Here is a 21,330-nt window from a genome sequence, read left to right as displayed (position 1 = left end):
GGCAGCTTCCCTGGCAGCAGTTAGGTGACCAGATGACTAATGTTTAGTCATATGATATTAATGGAAATAAAATGCATCTTCCAGATCAGGTCCTTTACAAATTTCTTCCACTTCTCTTTTCTTCCTCCCTTCCCTGGGAAATGCAGACGGGGTGTGAATATGCTAGTTTTAACCATGCAGATGAGGGTGAAATACCCTAGACAATGGCAGAGCAATAGATGGAAGGAACTGGGACTCTACAACCTTGCGAATCAGAGATACACAGATGACTGGCCTACGCCTCGCTGTTACATGAAAAAAAGGGGGGAAAACACCCAAATCACCATATTCTTAGAGCCCTTGTCATTTTGGGTCTCTCTGTTACAAAAGTTTAGCCTATACCTTAACTTAGATAACCTTATCTCTTTAAAGATTCACAAGTACAACTTTCACTGATCTCCTCCATCTCACAAATCTGTAGGACTTGTAAGGTATACCAAAAAATTCAGCAATCATATAGGACCATGTATGTTTTATCACAATTAGTTTTGTCTTCTCAAGAGTAGGGGTCTATCGGCAGGAGCCTCTGAGATGGTCCACAATGATTCTTTTCTTCTGGTTTTCATGCCTTTGTTTAATGCCCTGCACCCTTGAGTGTGGGGCTGGAGCTTGTGATTCACTTCTAGGGAACAGAATATGGCAAAAATGATTTTGAAATCAGGTTATTCATGAAGAGATTGTGGCATAAGCCCTAAACGCCTGCTAGCGCTGTCTCTCCAGCAGGTATGTAAGGCACTGTTATGAAGAGATCCAAGTGGCAGGAAAATGAGGCAGGTTTCCAGTCAATCAATAGCCAGAGAGGAACAGAGGCCCTGATCTTAACAACTTGTAGGGAACTGGCAGTAACCATGTGAGTGAGCCTGGAAATGAATTTTCCCCCAGTGAAGCCTTCAGATGAGATTGCAGCCTTGACTGAGTAAAATGTGGGACACCTTGAAGCAGGAACACCAGCTTAGCTGCATCCACATTCCTTACCCACAAAAACTGTGAAAAAGAAATTGCTTTAAATTGCTACATTTTGAGGGTAATTGTTCCTTCCTTCCTTCCTTCCTTCCTTCCTTCCTTCCTTCCTTCCTTCCTTCCTTCCTCCCTCCCTCCCTCCCTCCCTCCCTCCCTCCTTCCTTCCTTCCTTCCTTCCTTCCTTCCAGCTTAGCTGCATCCACATTCCTTACCCACAAAAACTGTGAAAAAGAAATTGCTTTAAATTGCTACATTTTGAGGGTAATTGTTCCTTCCTTCCTTCCTTCCTTCCTTCCTTCCTTCCTTCCTTCCTTCCTTCCTTCCTTCCTCCTTCCTTCCTTCCTCCCTCCTTTCCTTCTCCTTCCCTCCCTCCTTCCTTCCTTCCTTCCTTCCTTCCTTCCTTCCTTCCTTCCTTCCTTCCTTCCTTCCTTCCTTCCTTTCTTCCTTCTCTCCCTCTCTCTCTTTCTTTCTTCCTTTTTCTTTTTTGTGACAGAGACAGACAGGAACAGATAGGGACGGATGGACAGACAGACAGGAAGGGAGAGAGATGAGAAGCATCAATTCTTTGTTGCAGCTCCTTAGTTGTTCATTGATTGCTTTCTCACATGTACCTTGACTGGGGGGCTACAGCAGACCAAGTGACCCCTTGCTCAGGCCAGTGATCTTGGGCTTCCAGCCAGTGACCTTTGGGCTCAAGCCAGCATCCATGGGGGCAAGTCTATCATTCCATGCTCAAGCCAGCAACCCCACGCTCAAGCTGGTAAGCCCACATTCAAACCAGATGAGTCCACGCTCAAGCTAGCAACCTCAGGTTATGAACCTGGGTCCTCCGTCTCCCAGTCTGACGCTCTATCCACTGTGCCACCGCCTGGTCAGGTTTGAGGGTAATTTCTTATACAGTGATAACTAATATAGGGTCATACTTCTTATTTCCTCCAGAGTACATAGTACAATGCCATGTACCTAGTAGTTAGTCCCGGGTTTGATTCCTGGCCAGGGCACAGAGGAGAAGCACCAATCTGCTTCTCTACCCTTCCCCCTCTCCTTTCTATCTCTCTCTTCCCCTCCTGCAGCCAAGGCTCCATTGGAGCAAAGTTGGACCGGGCGCTGAGGACGGCTCCATGGTCTCCACTTCAGGCACTAGAATGGCTCTGGTTGCAGCAGAACAATGCCCCAGATGGGCCAAGCATCGCCCCCTGATGGGCATGCCGGGTGGATCCCAGTCAGGCACATGCAGGAGTCTGTCTGCCCCACCCCCCCGCTTCTCACTTTGGAAAAATACCAAAGAAATGTTAGTTCATAGTGCTCTAGCAATATTAAATCATAAGCCAAGTAGACTAAAGTGAGATTCTTCCACTGGTGAAATTACGTAGCTATTGGTAATACAAATTCCCTTACGGAGGAGCCACTGAAGATCTAGTCAATTGGGAAATTTGAATAGTAATACAATTTAATCCTAAAATTAAATTTAATTAGGGTCAGTTTGAAAGCAATTTAATATATCATTTAAAGGAATGGGCTGTAGTGTTAGGCAGACATGACTGAGTCTAGTTATTAACATTTATATTATAAATATACATATATGAAACAGTTATTTCACAAATACACTGTCTGACTAACCACAGAGCTCATAACCCATGCTAATCCTAGACAATGGGAAACATACAAAGGAGGATATTTGGATAAAGTAGTCATGTTAAACACAGATGTCCTAATACATTAAAAAATGTTTTTGATGTTTAGAATATGAAGTTATTGTATACATACCTCACATAGAGTATTATAAATTTTATAGAGTAGTTTGATAGACAAACTTTATTTTAGGTAACAATTCAAATACATGAGACCAAAGAGATGTTACAGTATTACCTGTCTTATTGTGTCACCTTCCTGATTACTAACTGTAATATATTTATCTTCACCACCTAAAGCGAGTAGATTTTCTGCATTCCAACATCCACATGTGATTCTCTTAATGTGTTTTCCTGAAAAAGAGATGATTTTTGCACAAACACATGGATTTCTCAAAAAAAAATTAAAAGATCTATAATGTTAATCTGAAATTTTAGGTCATATATGATAAAATTTAAACAGACAAAAAATTTAAAATCTCATCAAATTGGTGTCTAATAAAGCTTTTCTTTTTTTCCTTCTTTCCAAGTGAGAGGAAGGGAGATAGACAGACTCCCACATGTGCCCCAACTGGGATCCACCTGGAATCCCATCTGGGGCCAATGCTCTGCCTATCTAGGGCCATGCTTGCAACCAAGCTATATTTAGCACCTGAGGTGGAGGTTCCATTGGTGCTGGGGGCTGATGCTCTTGAACCAATCGAGCCATGGCTGTGGGAGGAGAAGAAAAGGGGGGAGGGGTGGAGAAGCAGATGATAGCTTCTCCTGTGTGCCCTAACAGGAATCAAACCTGGGACATCCACACACTGGGCTAACACTCTACACCTAAGCCAGCCACAGGGCCTAAGAAATCTTATTTAAAATAGTTTATTACCAAGTTATAAATCAAGATAAAGGTATATAAGGGTAATGCTGTTTTCTAACGTTTTATGTGAAGATGAGCAGAGGCCCTAAAGTAAAAAGATATTCTACTCCTCGACAAGTTTATTTACCATTTACCAAACCTATAATGATAATGCCTTGAAAAATTCCAAAGCACTTAAGTTATCCTTATGATATTCAGCTTCATGGTATGGTAGACCCATGGTATTCAACATTCACAGCTTGGACTATTCACATATAACTAAAGGACACATAATGATTTGTGATAATCCTGAGGTAGAAATATGAACCCACCTTACCAAGACTTGCGTTAATAATTGAGTCACTTAGCTAGAGTGACATTTGATAACCACTAATATCAGGACACTTTTTTATTGAGCCTTCTAGTTAGTGCAAAAACCACATGCTTGACACTGTGGGCATTTATTGAAGGTCCTGGAATAGATAAATACTCAAAAGCCTTCAGGTTAATTAAATATACAGATTCTGGAGGCAGACTGCCTATATTTGAATAAGTGATTCATCCCTTACTGTAAAACCTTTGATAAATTATTTTACCTCTCTCTATTCCTTAGTCACACCATCCATAAACTAGGGATACAGTGGTCCCTCATCTATTGCGGGGGTTAGGTTCCAGAACCCCCCACAATAGGCAAAAATCCGCAAAGTAGCAACCTTATATTTATTTTATTATCTATATATATATTTAAGGCTTTATAAACCCACCCCACACTCTTATAAACTTTCCCCACACTGTTATTAACCTTTCCTACATTCTTATAAATACTTCCTATGCTCTTAAACACTTATCTACATATTTTATTTTGATTTAATATTCTTTTAATATGTTTTAATTAATATTTTTTATATTGTTTTCAATTTTTTAGGCTAGAAAATGCTTATTTTACCACAAAATAATTAAAATAAGATATAAAAAATACCTATATACCACAAAATCCTGCTATATAGTGAAAAATCTGTGATACAAAATTAGATATATACAATTTAAAAATCCACAATACAATGAGACCTCAAAAAGTGAACCATGAAGGCCCTGGCCAGTTGGATCAGTGGTAGAGTGTTGGCCTGGCGTGCGGGAGTCCCGGGTTCGATTCCCGGCCAGGGCACACAGGAGAAGCGCCCATCTGCTTCTCTACCCCTCCCCCTCTCCTTCCTCTCTGTCTCTCTCTTCCCCTCCAGCAGCCGAGGCTCCATTGGAGCAAAGTTTGCCCGGGCGCTGAGGATGGCTCTGTGGTCTCTGCCTCAGGCGCTAGAATGGCTCTGATTGTGGCAGGGCGATGCCCTAGATGGGCAGAACATCGCCCCCTGGTGGGCATGCCGGGTGGATCCCAGTTGGGCACATGCGGGAGTCTGTCTGACTATCTCCCCGTTTCCAACTTCAGAAAAAATAAAAAAATAAAAACCCCAAAAAACAACAACAAAAAAAAGTGAACCATGATATGGTGAAGTACGTCTGTAATGGGAAGAGCTATTTCATAGGGCAGAGGATCAGATGAATTAAAGCACCTGGAAGAGTGTTAGGCATGTAAAAGGTGCTATAGAAGTGTTAGCTAGTTTTAGCTGTTATTGAAAAGAGATCACTTTCATTTTATTCTTTGTACCCCTTATAGAATCTAATAAAGGCCCTGGCTGGTTGGCTCAGTGGTAGAGCCTTGGACCAGCATGTGGATGTCCTGGGTTTGATTCCTTGTCAGAACACACAGGAGAAGTGGCAGTCTGCTTTTCCATCCATTCCCCTCCTCTCTAATTTTCTCTCTCTTCCCCTTCCATAGCCATGGCTCAATTGGTTCAAGCAAGTTGGTCCTGGGTGCTAAGGATGGCTCCATGGTCTCCCCTCAGGTGCTAAAATAGCTTGGGTGCCAAGCAACAGGGCAATGGCCCCAGATGGGCAGATCATCACCTGGTAGGGGACTTGCAGAGTGTATCCTAGTCAGGATACATGCAGGAGTCTGTCTCTCTGCCTCCTTGCCTCTCACTTAATAATAATAATAATAATAATAATAATAATAATAAAGAACCTAATATAGTACCTATGCAGAAAGCAGATTCTAAATAGTCACTGAGTAGACCCTGAGACAGGAATGTGCATGGCTTGTTGAAGGACAGTGTGGCTAGAGTAGAGAAAGAGAGAGGAGTATTCTATAAAGTCAGGTAGTTTGCAGAAACCACGTAGGGATTGACTGGTCATTGTGAGGACTTTGGCTTTGACTCTCAGTAAGATGGAAAACGACTGGAGAGTTCTGAGCAGAAAGCTCACTCTGGATCCTAGGTTGAGAATATTCTATAGCAGAGCAAGAGATGAGGCAGGGAGCCCAGTTAAGAGACTGCTGAAATTCAGGTGGAAGATGTTTGAGGCCAATACCATGCTGTGGTAAGAAAAGGCTTGATTCTAGAGATATCTGAAGAAAGACCATGCAAGATTTTCAAGCAGATAAGATATGGAGGGTATGAGAAAGAGAAAAGTCAAAGATGATACTAAAGTTTGGCTGGAAGATCTAAAAGGATGAAATGAAACGAAATATCAATGATGAGAGGAAAAGCTGTGGGTCAAAATGGTTTGGATACAATATACTTGAAGTGTTTATTAGACCTCTCATCAAAGATGTTGAGTAAAGAGTTGGATGTATGAGTAGAGTTTAGAAGAGATACATAAAGGAGTTGTCAGGATACAGACAGTATCCAGTATTTCAAATCAGGAGACCAGAGCACAACAACAAAGGGGACATTGAGAGACGAGCCTGATATAGAATATTTTGCTGATCATAGTTTCAGGGACTAGGGTGGCATGCTGCAACTGGACATCTAAAGAGATGGACATTAGAAAGGGAAAGAGGAGTGCATGAACAGAGGTGGAAAGATGCCAAAGACAAATTTCTTTCCATTCCCAGAAAGGGAGAAGAAAACCTCTTCTTTCTCTTCCTTCCTATAGACCTCAAGACTCTTTTGCTTCCAGTGCTGAGAATTCAGGTTAGCTTTCACATCAATAATAACAGTTAACACATTTTATGTGCTTACTTATGGTGTTCTGGGTACTTTACGTGTATTAAACTCATGTAATTAACATTAACTCAGAGATGGCAACCAAAGTTTGAACCACATTATTGGGAGACTTGTAATATTTAAATAAACTGTAGTAAATGAAATTCATGTATATGAGAACTATGCAAAGTGAGAACTGCCTGTATTTGGGGCAGTTCAAGGAAATAAATCAGTGCAAGATAAAACAAGGTAACACGTTTAGTTACTTCAAAACATTGACAGATCATGTTACCATACAGTAGCTATCTAAAATGGAACGGCTTTGTTTTAGGAAAGTAATTTATTTAAAAGGACAAAAACACAGCCACAAATCACAACCAACTCTGAAAGAGGCAGCTATATATTTAACCCAGAATATATAATTAACCTGAATCTTTTCAGGCGTATTTTACACGGTTACAAAATAACACTGAGAGCAGAATCAATATTCATATTAGATACAAAAATTACATATAAAATCATGTGTAGATACCAAATACCTGACACAAATAATTAATGCTTTTCAAAATTATTTTCTTAACATTGTCAAAATAACTTGTAGGTCATACCTGCAGATGACGTGGGATGCAGAAAATGCTCAACTGGAGTCAACTAGACTAATTTATATGATGAAACTGGATTTTTATAACTCAACATTTTTTAGTTTATGAGTCAATGATATTACTGATTAGCTACAGCACTAAGAATATAACATATATATGTGAAAAAATGTTTAAAATGATTAGGTGTCCTTAATTGAAAGGGACTTTCTGAGAGTTTAATTCTTCTTTAGCAGTAAATGATACCTTTTCTGGCTATTTGGATGTAATTTAGCCCACTAGTTTCACCATTCACAAAGATGATGTTACAATAATTGAAAAGAATCGAAACTGTTTCCTCTTGTGTATTCAGAGAGCAGATGCTAAGTGACTAGATGCGGAGAGAATCAAAGACACTGAACTAAGAAGGCCAAACGGGGAACATATATACACAGACACCACCCTCTGGTCATATATTCTGAGGCAAATATAACTTCTAGTTCACGCCAGGCTTAAACTGGTGTTTGGAGAGTACAAGGAGTCAGAACTAGGAATCTGGATATACTCTGTCTAAGCAGACAGAAAATGTTTTAGTCCATCTACTGGGTGAGAAAGGGATGGATGAAAGCCATTTCATTTAAGTACTTATTATGTCCAAAGACACAGGCTGATCTTGACCTTAGAGCAATCTACTCTTGTAGCCTGGGAAATTCTTAGTAGGCAGTGAAGAAGGATCATCTAAGTTAGCTATATCTGAGGCTTGACCATAGGAGTCTTAATACCACAAAATTTCCCTCCAAATATCAGGAAAATCAGATGCAGTAAAATTTACATTTGCATAAAGTATCTCAACTATTTAGTAGTATTTCCAACTATAACCTACCAAGAACAGGAATCTTTCGAGATGTCTGATGATTATAAATAAGCAAATTTCCTTTACTGGTTCCAACAGCCAGGAAACTTCCAATTTTTGACCAAAGAAGAAGAGACATTTGATCCCTGTAACATTAATATATCAATTATTAAATAATTCACAATCATAATCTCTAAATAGTCCTTTTAAAAAGTACTTCATGAGAATTTAACCTCTACTTGGAAGCTGAAGTACAAAATTACAACTTAATGCTTTAGGACACATTAAGTACAAAAGACATTTTGGAGACACTATAAGATAACCTTAGAGTCAGTTAGACTTAAAATACAAATGTATAATGAATATAGACTTCAACTCTGTCATAATGGAACCGCAAATTTTATGAGATGATATGATGAGTAGTTAATTAATTTGTCTGCTAACAACAGTTGTAACTCTAAATACGGTAAAAATCTTAATGGAGGATGAAACCCTGTGATTTAAAAAAAAGCAGGGTCCAATAACATGACATATTAAGTTGGAAAAATCATTGGGAATTCATGAAGGACATATTTTTTCCACCTTTGTCACTATTACTAGCAGTTCAAAAGGAAGTCAAAAGCATGTTTGCCTACCACAAGTTCTTAGATGCCTTCAAGGACTCACAGAATAGAATTTCCTACTAAAGGGAATCAGGGTTCCTTGGAGAGTAGCCCATTCCATAGACTGAGGAAAGAAATCATAGTGGATCTAAGAAAGTGATTCTGAAAATATCCCAAGAGCAGCAGAATCACCTGACAGCTTTAGAAATGCCTGTTCTTACCCACCAGGGAGCTCCTGTAAGACTGTAAGGTGATTTCTTAACAGAAACTTTGCAGGCCAGAGGGAGCGGCAAGAAATATTCAATGTGATAAAAAGCAAGGGTCTATAACCAAGATATGCTACCCAGCAAAGCTATCGTTTAGAATTGAAGGACATATAAAGAGCTTACCAGACAAGAAAAAGCTAAAGGAGTTCATCATCATAAAACCAGAATTACATGAAATGTTAAAGGGTCTTCTTTAAGAAGAAAAAATAAAGATAAAAAATATGAACAGGCCCTGGCCAGTTTGCTCAGTGGATAGAGTGTTGGTTTGGCATGCTGATGTCCCAGGTTGGATCCCAGGTCAGAGCAGACATGAGAAGTGACCATCTGCTTCTCTTCCCCACTCTCTCCCCCTTCTCTCTCTCAGTGGCTCAACTGGTGGTTCGAGTGTTGGACCGGGGTGATGAGGATTGCTTGGTTGGTCTGAGCATTGGCCCCCGATAAGGATTGCTGGGTGGATCCTGGTTAGAGTGCATGTGGGAGTCTGTCTCTCTACCTCTCTTCCTCTTACTTAAAAAAATAAATGAGTGTGTGTGTGTGTACAATAAAATGGCATTAAGTATATATTTATCAATAATTGAACCTAAAAAACAAAATAAACAAGCAGAAGGGAAACAGCTGCATAGATACTAAGAATGTTTGGACAGTTGCCAGATGGGAGGGAGTTTGGGGGGATTGGTGAAAAAGGTGAAAAGATTAAGAAATACAAGTTGGTTGTTACAGAAGAGTCATGGGGATATAAAGTACAGCATAGGAAAAATAGTCAATAATATTCTGATAACTAAGTATGGTGTCAGATGTTTGAAACATTTATTGGGCTGATCACTTGGTATGTTACTTTATGTCTAATCACTGGGTGTACACCTGAAACTAATGTAATATTGTATGTCAATTGTAATTAAAAAATAAAAAATGATAAAAAGAACAAACGTAAAGATCAAGTAACCAAATGTCCTCAAAATTGCTAACAGACAGATTATTTCTTCTCTTAGGAGATAAGGCCTCTAGAAGGCCCTACAAATTAAATAAGAGAGTGAGGCATACAAAAGTTTCCAATAATGCTAAAAAAAAGCCAGGCCAATGTATAATGTGTAATAATGTATAATAAATCACATGCATTTCTGGCCAAGCAAACTTAAAGAATACATTATTTTAGGGAAATGCCCCTGGCTACAAAAACAAAAAGTTCAACCTATGTAAATGACATAGGCTTAAAAATCCTTGCTGATATCACAAGTAAAGATTAATGAGATTAATGAGAAAAGAGGCTGAGTAGGATGACTGGTGCTCAGGTTGAAATGGCCTTGGAAGAATCAGCCATGCCCCATGATCCAAAAAGCATCAACTGCTTGAGGAACCAGATGTTATATTTAGAGCTTTCTCAGGAAAGACTGCGGTATGCCAGGTACAGAACAGCTGCAAGCCCAGGTAAGTACCATATTCCTAAGAAGGTCTAAAAATACATCTAATAAAAATAAGTAAATTAAAACTATTATATTAATATAATAATATAGTAACTTTTGTAATAATATTTGAATATGTTTTATGTACTACTTATGGTGTTTGACGTGCTCAAAAGAATCAATCAATTCTGATTAAATTTGTAAATGGAATGTAAGTTGTTTAAGAAAAATTTAATTAATTTTGCAAAATAAATATATTTAAGAAAAACTGATACTTAAAATTATGTAATAGACTGACCGTTAAATAAAAACAAATTGTATATACAAAAGTCCTTTAAAAAAAAAAGTCCTTTAGACATTGACTATTAATATCAATAGTAAAACACCATTAATTTTACCTTAATGATAATCAAAATAACATGTACCAGTCACTCAGTTCTTTTTTTTTGCTTTTCTTTTTTTTTAGAGACAGAGAGAGGGATAGATAGGGACAGACAGACAGGAACGAAGAGGGATGAGAAGCATCAATCATTACTTTTTCATTGCAACACCTTAGTTGTTCATTGATTGCTTTCTCATATGTGCCTTGACCGTGGAGCTACAGCAGACCGAGTAACCCCTTGCTCGAGCCAGCGACCTTGGGTCCAAGCTGGTGAGCTTTTGCTCAAACCAGATGAGCCCGTGTTCAAGCTGGTGACCTCAGGGTCTCGAACCTGGGTCTTCCGCATCTCAGTCTGACGCTCTGTCCACTGTGTCACCGCCTGGTCAGGCAGTCACTCGGTTCTTTTTTTTTTTTTTTTACAGAGTCAGAGAGAGGGACAGATAGAGACAGACAGACAGGAATGGAGAGAGATGAAAAGTTTTTCGTTGCAACACCTTAGTTGTTCATTGATTGCTTTCTCATAAGTGCCTTGACCGTGGGGCTACAGCAAACTGAGTAACTCCTTGCTGGAGCCAGCGACCTTGGGTCCAAGCTGGTGAGCTTTGCTCAAACCAGATGAGCCCACGCTCAAGCTGGCAACCTCGAACCTGGGTCCTCCGCACCCCAGTCCCACGCTCTATCCACTGCGCCACCGCCTGGTCAGGCGAGTCACTCAGTTCTTAATGCCTAGCTATAACATTAAATCAAACATCACATCAACCCTAAAATGGTGTGAGGAAATGGACCTGTGGTAACATAAACAGCAGGAAACAGAGATAAACCAGTTTAAAAAAAAATCTTTGATTAAATATGCATTTTTTTTCTGTGTCCTCACTGATGCTGAATTTGGTTCAAGAACCAGTACTTGATATTTATAAACATTCTCTTAAATGGGAGCACAAAGAGTGTGTAAACTCTTTCTGAAAAGGGATGTATACCCGAAGTGTAAAAGGACAGAGCAAGAAATGAAGGCTTTCAGACCTGGCAAGACTCTACATGGGCAGACAATACCACCTGTGGATGCATGCATTGTGTACTACTTTGGTGGGTCAAGGAAAACTGTGCTAAGGTTACATTTGATCCTGTCCTGAATGGTCATCTTGCTTCCTCTGGGTTTTTATTCCTTGGGAAATAAACTGGGAATGGGTAGACTAATACGGTATGTGTGTGATCTTTTCCTGCCCACATAGTGCCACATGATGCCATGAGGCAGATATTACTTTTATACCCATTTCATACAGGAGAAGAAATTAAGGCTTAGAGAGAGGTTAAGAAACTTGTTCAAGGTCACAACTTCAAAGTTTAAATTGTAAATACTGACAAGTTTTTCTTTTCCAATGGGAAAATGGTTTCTATTTTGGCAGAGATCTGTAATTTATTCTGTCTGCCTAGAATTTTTTTCCACCTGAGAACTGCCCACCCTTACCCCATTTTTCACTTGGTGAAATGATCAATCCGATGGTCCTGCCTACTCCACTCAGAGACCTTTTGAGGAATTCAGTGGACATTGGTGATGTGACAGAAGCATGCTCTCTTGTCTGGCATAACTTGCTGTGAAAATGATATAAGCCGCTATCTGCCAGTAGCTGTGGAGAGTGTCTGACTTAGAATGAACAAAATACAGAGAAAGGAAGAGCCAAGGGATAAACAGTCTTGATTGCATCATCAGAACCCCTAGATCCAGCCATGCCTGCAGTCAATCCCATCTCCAGATTTTCCCAAATATGTTTTGTCTCATCTTTGAACTTTTTAGTCTGTTTCATCAGGAACAACTTTTTAAAAACTTTTATTTTATTTTAGTGAGAAGAGAGAGAGAGAAAGAAGGGGGGTGAGGAGCAGGAAGCATCAACTCCCATACGTGCCTTGACAGGGCAAGCCTGGGGCTTCAAACTGGCGACCTTAGTATTCCAGGTTGACGCTTCATCCACTGCACCACCACAGGTCAGGCAGGAACAATTTTTTAAGAAGCAATTTATATTTTATAATCATAACAATTATATTTTAATTAATGGGCAAAATCAATAGGATCATATATAACTAAAAAAAATGAACTTTTTCTTTTATAAGAAAACTCATCAATTCATCTTTTTAATGAAAGTAGTATTATTAGCATCAAACCTACAAATAATCATATTTCTAAGTAAAGATTTAAAAGATTAAAAAGTTATGCTTACCGTAAGCCACTATCTAACTGGCTGGTTTTATTTGTGTTGGCATCCCATAGGTGAATGCAACTAGATTTCTCAGCAATCACTGCTAGGATATCTCCATCTTTATCCCAATCCATAGCAACACAGTTCCTTTTAAAAAACAGAGCAAAACATCACTATACATTTTTTAAAGTAGAGAAAAAAATTTAAATACTCACCTATTTATGATTTTTGTCTATACAAGACAATTCAAGCTATTTTAAGTAGGTCATAAAATTTGTAAAGTGAGAAATACAACTCACTATTCACTGCTTAGGTAATACTAACTTAAAACTTTTGTTGTTGTTGAGAGGATAGGAAAAATTTTATGGTGGTCCCTTGTCTAACGCGGGGGTTAGGTTCCAGAACCCCTGCAATAGGTGAAAATCCGTGAAGTAGCGACCTTATATTTATTTTATTATTTATATATATTTTAAGGCTTTATAAACCTTCCCCACACTCTTATAAACCTTTCCCACACCTTTATAAATACTTCCTATGCTCTTAAACACTATCTACACTCTTAAACCTACATAATTTAAACAACATACAAAATTCTATATGGGTACTCACCAGTGAATATACAGTAATATTCTTTTAATGTTTTAATTAATATTTTTATATTGTTTTAAATATTTTAGGCTAGAAAATGCTTATCTTACTGCAAAAACAATTAAAATAATAAATATATAAAAATACCTATATACCACAAAATACAGTGATATAGTGAAAAACCCATGATACAAAATTAGATATATACAATTAAAAAATTCGCGATCCAGTGAGACCACAAAAAGTGAACCAGAATATGGCGAGGGACGACCATAATTATATTTTAAATATCATTTTCATAAGCTGCATTAAATTTAATTTGCATATTGCCTGACCAGGCAGTTGCACAGTAGATAGACATCAGTGTGGGATGCTGAGGACCCAGGCTTAAAACCTCAAGGTCTTTGGCTTGAATGCAGGTTCATTTGGCTTGAGCATGGGGTCGCCGGCTAGAATGTGGGATCACAGACATGATCCCATAGTCTCTGGCTTGAGCCCAAAGGGCACTGGCTTGAAGCCCAAGGTTGCTGGCTTGACTGGAACCCAAGGGGTCACTGGCTCAAATAGAACCAGATAGGACATATGACAGTGATATAGGTTTATCTTGTCAACCTATACACATCTAAGGCAGGTTTATAATTAAATAAGAATTCTTTTACATGAACTCATTTATAATCCTGCTTTAAGCTTCCCTGGGTGTTTCTAAACTCTAACTCAAATGTTATTTATCTACATATTTCATTAACTACTTATGTATGTATAAAAAACAAATTCCTTTGCAAATGAAAAAAATAAAAGAGGAGATAAGGTTATGTATGTTATACAATTCTATTTGATTATGGTTTTAAGTCAATACTTTTTTATATTTTAGGCAATAAAGCTTGAAAAAGTTTTTGATCTACCTCTGTACTTACCCAGATAAGTTAATTTCACTTCTTTTTTGACCATGGCGATCAAAGATTTTCACAATATGATCAGCTCTAAAAGTAATTAGAATATAAAAATATGATTTGAATGCTTTTTTTATCTATGTGTATAAAAAATTTAGCTGCTATACAAGTACTTTCAGTGTTCTCTCATCATAGTTTCATAATTTATATCTAAAAACTTATTATCAGGGAAAAGATTCCATGAACTCTGACATTAAGGAGATGAAGATACTACTTTTCCTATCATACAACCATCTCACAACAACTACTGAATAGATATATGGTGTAGTTATGCGGGTATACAATGATTTGGAGTCAGGATGACTTATATAATATAAAAATAACACATTCACTGGTTTCTTACCCTGTTACTGCAAGGTAGTTTCCTGATGTTTTTTGCCAGGTAAACAGTACTGGTGCACCAACCCAAGTCTTTTCTAGCAGTGAGAAAACACACTAAAAAAATTTCAGAATATATAATTAGGGGTTAGTCAGAAAAGATGTCAAGATATGGTCGTGAAAACAGTACAATTCAGGATGGCGAAGGCTTATGTTAAGAGTTTATCCAGAAGAAGTCAACAAGATAACAAAACGATTAATCAACAAAACACAAAAATCACAATGACTGGTAAAATATAGACCTCAATAAATAGGAAAGAGTTTATTATAAAACTTTTTTGCTTTAAAAGGTTTTGAATATTAGTTTCATGTTTTATCTATGTTTAAGATGAAAATAATTTATGTTTGAATTTAGCTAATTATCAGTGACCTGAATGTTTTGGGTTGAAATTTAACAAACTTGTTATTCAGGTTATCTTAACCCTGATAGAAATACAAAATGGATATATAACGCCTACCGGAAAGTTCTGTCTGTTTTTGGAATAAAACAAAATACAAATTTTTCTTACCATCAATAAATTTTATTAAATAATATATTTCCACACCAATCCTATCTTCCAAATATGGTCCGAAATGGTTTGCTGAGCTGAATTAAGTCTTTCTGCCATCTCCAATGTTGTCAGAAAAGGATCTTACTCCAACATGGTCTTAACAACATCGTCCTTGATCAAAGATGGTCACCCAGAACGTGGCTTATCAGAAAGGTCGAAATCACCTGTTTCGAATTTTTCGAACCATCTTCTGCATGTCCTATCAGAAACTGTACCTTCACCAAACACTTTCAATAAATTTCTACATGCTTCTGTAGCATTTCTTCCTTGTTGAAACTTGTATACAATACAGTGGCGTAAATGAACTTTATCAGTAGCCAGGGGTACACTATCGCTTCACACATAAGACTAACGTGAATCAACTTTGTTTTAGTTAATTTGCTACATCAGTATGTATACATTAAGTGATAAAAATAGAGGCACACATGCGCCAAATAAACATGTGCTTACTTGTCGAAACTTGTTGTGATAGAAACGGACAGAACTTTCTGCTAGACCTTATATTTATACTTCATTCAAAATTTTCTTTACCCATCAGTTATATTTACTTTATCATTCAGTGTGTTTTATTTGGCTACTGAATGGACAATGTGTCGGTTGAAAAACCATCTTTTCACTTAGACAAGTTCATCTAGAACTGTGGTTATGGAAGCCACAAACCACATGTGGACTTGAAATTTTATTGAGGACTTGAAATGTTGGTTAGACCAAATTTAAATGTGCTGCCTGACCAGGCAGTGGCACAGTGGATAGAGCATCAGACTGGGATGCTAAGGACCCAGGTTCGAGACGCCGAGGTCGCCAGCTTGAGTGCGGGCTCATCTGGTTTGAGCAAAAGCTCACCAGCTTGGACTCAAGGTCGCTGGCTCGAGCTAGGGGTTACTCGGTCTGCTGAAGGCCCGTGGTCAAGGCACATATGAGAAAGTAATCAATGAACAACTAAGGTGTTGCAACGCGCAATGAAAAACTAATGATTGATGCTTCTCATCTCTATTCGTTCCTGTCTGTCTGTCCCTGTCTATCCATCTCTCTGACTGTCTCTGAAAAAAAAAAAGTGCTGTAAATATAAAATCATATTGGATTTCAAACCCTATAAAAAAGAGAATGCAAACTATCTCATTGATAATTTTTGTATTGATTACATGTTGAAGTAATATTTAAATTTACTGGATGAACTATATTGTTAAAATTGATTTTGTTTTTAAAAATATTTTAATGTGGCTATTATAATTTTTAATATTGGTTCATATAGTTATAGCAAACAGTGCTGATCTAGAACATCCAGCAACAGAGAGAGCGAATAAAGTAATTAGATTTTTGTTTGTTCTTTTGAGAGAGGCAGAGAGAGAGAGAGAGAGAGAGAGAGACAGGAACACAGAGCTACTCCTGTATGTGCCCTGACCCGGGAATCAAAGTGGCAACCTCCATGCTCCGACACTGCCACCCACTGAACTATCCAGAGATATCTAGCCAGGGCTTTTTTTTTTTTTTTTAATTTATTGCTTGATTTTTAGAGAGAGAAAGGAAGGGAGAGAGGAGGCAGAGAGAGGGGAGACAGAAAGGAGGGAGAGGGAAGCATTCATTTGTTGTCCCACTCAGCCACGCATTCTTTGGTTGCTTCCTTTTTGTGCACTGACCGGGATTGAACAGGCAACCCTGTCGTTTTGGGAGGACGCTCTTAACCGACTGAGCTAACCCGCCAGGAACTAGATTTAATATTAGGTTAAGTTAAAGATTAAACAATGGTGCTCATATCCAGATATACAGGTTTACCTACTACTATATAGGTGGCTTAATAGTCTGAGGGGCAATTCTTCCAATACTCAAAATTAACCACCAATCAATAGGTACTTCGTATGTTGGAGAGACGAAATCTATCTCTATTGAAAACAGAGGTGTACAACAACCACAGGTGCATCCCATTTTGTGAAGATGCCGTTAAAGAAAAAGAAAAAAGGGGGGGGGGGGGTATAAAAGCATCTTACTTTTTAAATTTTGTGACTATATTACCCTGGAACCCCTTCCCGCAAATGAGGAATTCTTAAACTTGAATTGCACTAGCTTCATGGTAGACTTCCATGGGACCTTATTATTTCTCTTCAAAGGAGCTTATATAGATGTTCCATACTTAGTGCAGTGGAAATGGTGCTAACTTCACCAGAAAACCAAGATTTAAAATTTGCATTTTACGTTAGCTGTAGGGCATAAAACAAGTAGTTTAAATTGCCTCAAGCACAGAATTCTGAACTTTAAAACAGGAATAATAGTATCTCCTCACTTCAGATACTTCATAAATCGTAAAGAGCTTTAGAAATGTGAGTTATGATCACCGGTCTGTCAATTCTAATTTCCACACTAATAGCCGCAAGGAAGCTGTAGGACGTGTGAAAGAATTTATACAGTGCCAGGGGGTATGGCTGTGGCAACGCGGAAAGGTGAAGGCGCTGAAGCCAGTGACTCCGGAGTGGGGTTCGCGAGGACCCCAAGCCTGGGAACCGTGCGTGCAGGGAACGACGTTCTTGAGCGTTAAACCGGCGCTTGCAGATTTCTCCGTGAATACTGTATTCTCGCCACCGAGTAAATAGGACCAATCACAGGCAATACAATTAGAGATTATTCTTTTGGAGGCTTTCACTCTGTTTGAGGGGCTGGTGAGGGGTTTTGCTGTAAGAAATGAGCCAACTCGCGAGACCCGAACGAATCAATCTGATCACAACCCTACAAACGCGGAGCGAAGTTCAGGGTCTCTTCAGATCCAGTCCGCTCATTTCCGGCCGTGACGGGGTCCCTTCTTCCCGCACCGCTTCATCTCCAGTCGCGACCCCAGAAATGAGAGGCCTCCCTCTCCGCTTCCCCAATTTTCTTTCCTTTAACCTCGGTCCTTCAACGGCGCCCGCCCCCGTTCTCTCCCTCCTAGGTCGCCACCCCTTCCCCACTCCACGCGCTAGGAAGAAGGGGGGGGGTCACACATCCCTATCCTCAAAGCGACGCTTGGCGGGCTGAGGGGCCCGTGGTGGGGCCTTCCCGCCCGCGGGGTTTGTATATTACCTTCATCTTCAGGGTGGAGCGCGGCGCGATCTCGCAAGTGCGCAGGCGCTCCAGGCCCCCTTCAAGAAGGCTACCGCGTTCCCGTCACCCAGGAGACCGCGGGAGCTGCGGCCACTGAGAGAGCAGCAGGCGAAGGGCGGTGCTCTGTGGAGGAGAGCGGAAGACGTGGCCCGGGATCACGTGACGCCCGGGAAGCAAGGTCGGGAGTGGTTGAGCGTCGCGAGGCTTTGCTGCGTCTTGGCTCCTGACTGGGCACTGATTGGATAAGACTGGGAGACCCGCACGGGAGAGGCGGGCTCTATGAGCCCTCCGTAAATTTCAGCCTCCCACTAATAAGAAGCCAGTGGTGGCACATGGGCACCGAGAAAGGCGCTGAATGCTGAATAGGAGAAGGGGGGAATTGGATTGTGGGGCAAATACTCTCACTCCATCCATGCAAAGAGGATTTGGACGGGCCCAGGTGTCATCTCTCTCTCTCTCTTTCTCTCCCTCCACTACCCCGGCTCTCTCTCCCTCTCTCCAGGTTTCTGGGCTAGAAAGGATAAGATGTGAAAGGTAGGCCAACTAAATGAGCCAGCTAAAGTGGGCAGGAAGAAGGAGTTTTTAAGAACCAGTTTGAGTGGCATAGAATAACGGATTAAAAAAATGCACGCTCACACACAAAAAAAGTGCTTGACAAAATTCCACACCTTTAAAAATTCAACACACATTCTTGATAAAAACAAAAACTGGGCCTGACCTGGCGGTGGCGCAGTAGATAGAGCGTTGGACTGGGATGCGGAGTACCCAGGTTCGAGACCCCGAGGTTGCCAGCTTGAGCAAAATGCTCACCAGCTCACCCAAGGTCACTGGCTCAAGCAAGGGGTCACTTGGTCTGCTGAAGGCCCGTGGTCAAGGCACATATGAGAAAGCAATCAATGAACAACTAAGGCAGGGGTTCCCAAACTATGGCCCGCAGGCCGCATGCAGCCCCCTGAGGCCATTTATCTGGCCCCGCCGCACTTCCAGAAGTGGTGGTCAGTGAGAGGAGCATAGTTCCCATTGAAATACTGGTCAGTTTGTTGATTTAAATTTACTTGTTCTTTATTTTAAATATTGTATTTGTTCCCGTTTTGTTTTTTTACTTTAAAATAAGATATGTGCAGTGTGCATAGGGATTTGTTCATAGTTTTTTTTTATAGTCCAGCCCTCCAACGGTCTGAGGGACAGTGAACTGGCCCCCTGTGTAAAAAGTTTGGGGACCCCTGAACTAAGGTGTCACAACAAAAAACTGATGATTGATGCTTCTCATCTCTCTCTGTTCTTGTCTGTCCCTATCTATCCCCCTCTCTCTCTCTAAAAAAAACAACAACTGGGAATGGAAAGCAACCTTTTCAAAGCGAGGAAGATCACCTACAAAGAAACACAGATAACATCAATCATACTTAATGGTAAAAGACTGAATGCCTTATCCCTAAGCTTGGAGGGAAATGATCCCTGATCCAGGAATGTGACATACATATCTTTACATTTATTTTCTTTTTAAATTTCTTTATAAAGAAATTTTGTGATTTTCAGTGTGCAAATCTTTCCCTTATTTTGTTAATTATTTTTATGTATTTTGTTTTTTTATGCTATTATACATGGAATTTAAAAAAAATTTTGCTTTTGGATTGTTTATTTCTAGTGTAGAGAACTGGACTTGATTTTTGTACATTGATTTGGTACACTACAAACTTGTTCAACTCATTGACTTGTAATAATAGTTTTTAGTGGATTCTTTGAAAATTTCTATTCAAGTTTACAATATCTGCAAATAGAGCTAGTTTTACTTATTCCTTTCCAATCTGTATGGTCTTTATTTCCTTTTCTTGGCTAGAGTGGACATCCTTTTAGAAATGCTAGAATCTATTGATATGTTTTACCCATTGTTATCTTTTTTATTGTATTATAAAATTGTGCTGTTAATCTTTTTAAAAAAATTTTTAGTGAGAGTAGGGGAGATACAAAGACTCTCGCATGTGCCCCAACCGGGATTCACCTGCAAGGCCACTAGGGGGCGATGTTCTGTCCATCTGGGGTCATTGCTCCATTGCCCGGCAACCAAGGAGCTATTTTAGCATCTGAGGAGTGCTCAGTGCCAACTTGCTTGAACCAATTGAGCCATGGCTGAGGGAGAGGAAGAGAGAAAAAGAGAGAGAAAGGGGAGGGGTGGAGGAGCAGATGGTCGCTTCTCCTGTGTGCCCTGACTGGGAATCGAACCAAGGACTTCACATGCTGGGCTGAGCTCTACTGCTGAGCCAACTGGCCTGGGCCTAATCTTTTTTGTTTAACATTCACTTTTACCTCAAGTTTGATGAAAATTATGTCAATGGTCAATTTATTGTGTTTACTGAGAAAATTTTCAGGCTTGGAAATATAATTTTTCTCAATAGCCTAGTAAATAAAAAAAGCTGGAAGGTAATGTCCATTTCACATTTAACAATTAAATATGAGTATGAGTTTTAAGCACCACATTTGGATTTTTCAAATGATTTTATTTTTGTGTATTGCCTCATAATATGTTTATATATTTAAATGCTTTTCTGTTGTAAAATATTACTCTTAAAAACTGAATGGTGTAACAGTAAGTAAATTAAACTTTGCCATAAACTCCTAATTTAAACCCAGTTCATTGCATTTACTAGTTTGACCTTGGGCCAATCCCCTCCTCTGAATCTGTGTGCCACGTCTAAAATGGGAATAACAATACCTAGCTAATTTGATCTGAGGGAAATTATTTCAAAAGAATGAAAACAAAATCCCATTATCAACATATCTTATTTTTTTGATATTTCTTTCCAGTTGTTGGCCCTGTGTACACCAATTGTACTATGTATTTATAAGTATGGTATATGTGTATATGTTTAACACATTTATTTAGGTCCAATAATAAATATAACACACATACTAGGTTGCTCAGTCCTGAGCAATAGAAAAGCAACACTCCTTATAAAATGTTTTTTAGTTTTCACATACCAAGTAAGTCCACTCCTTCTTCAACTCCCTTCT

The 21,330-nt window shown here is 39.3% G+C and overlaps 1 protein-coding gene across 1 annotated transcript in view; it reads right to left on the bottom strand.

The window, feature by feature from the left end:
* The window catches only part of WDR19 (WD repeat domain 19), a 77,147-nt gene extending 58,732 nt beyond the window's left edge, over nt 1-18,415 (bottom strand). The window contains exons 1-6 of the mRNA XM_066386168.1: nt 18,301-18,415; nt 14,667-14,758; nt 14,288-14,353; nt 12,807-12,932; nt 7,974-8,089; nt 2,869-2,984 (exon numbers count right to left, since the gene is read on the bottom strand). Coding sequence (XP_066242265.1) covers nt 2,869-2,984; nt 7,974-8,089; nt 12,807-12,932; nt 14,288-14,353; nt 14,667-14,758; nt 18,301-18,306 — 522 coding nt within the window. The 5' untranslated portion in view covers nt 18,307-18,415. The remainder of the gene's footprint in view (nt 1-2,868; nt 2,985-7,973; nt 8,090-12,806; nt 12,933-14,287; nt 14,354-14,666; nt 14,759-18,300) is intronic.
* Between the last annotated feature and the right edge of the window lie 2,915 nt (nt 18,416-21,330).

This window comes from Saccopteryx leptura, chromosome 5, assembly GCF_036850995.1.
Source record: "Saccopteryx leptura isolate mSacLep1 chromosome 5, mSacLep1_pri_phased_curated, whole genome shotgun sequence".
Classification (NCBI taxonomy): domain Eukaryota; kingdom Metazoa; phylum Chordata; class Mammalia; order Chiroptera; family Emballonuridae; genus Saccopteryx; species Saccopteryx leptura.
The sequence above is the reverse complement of the archived record's forward strand: the minus strand, read 5'-3'. Positions and strand labels throughout refer to the sequence as shown.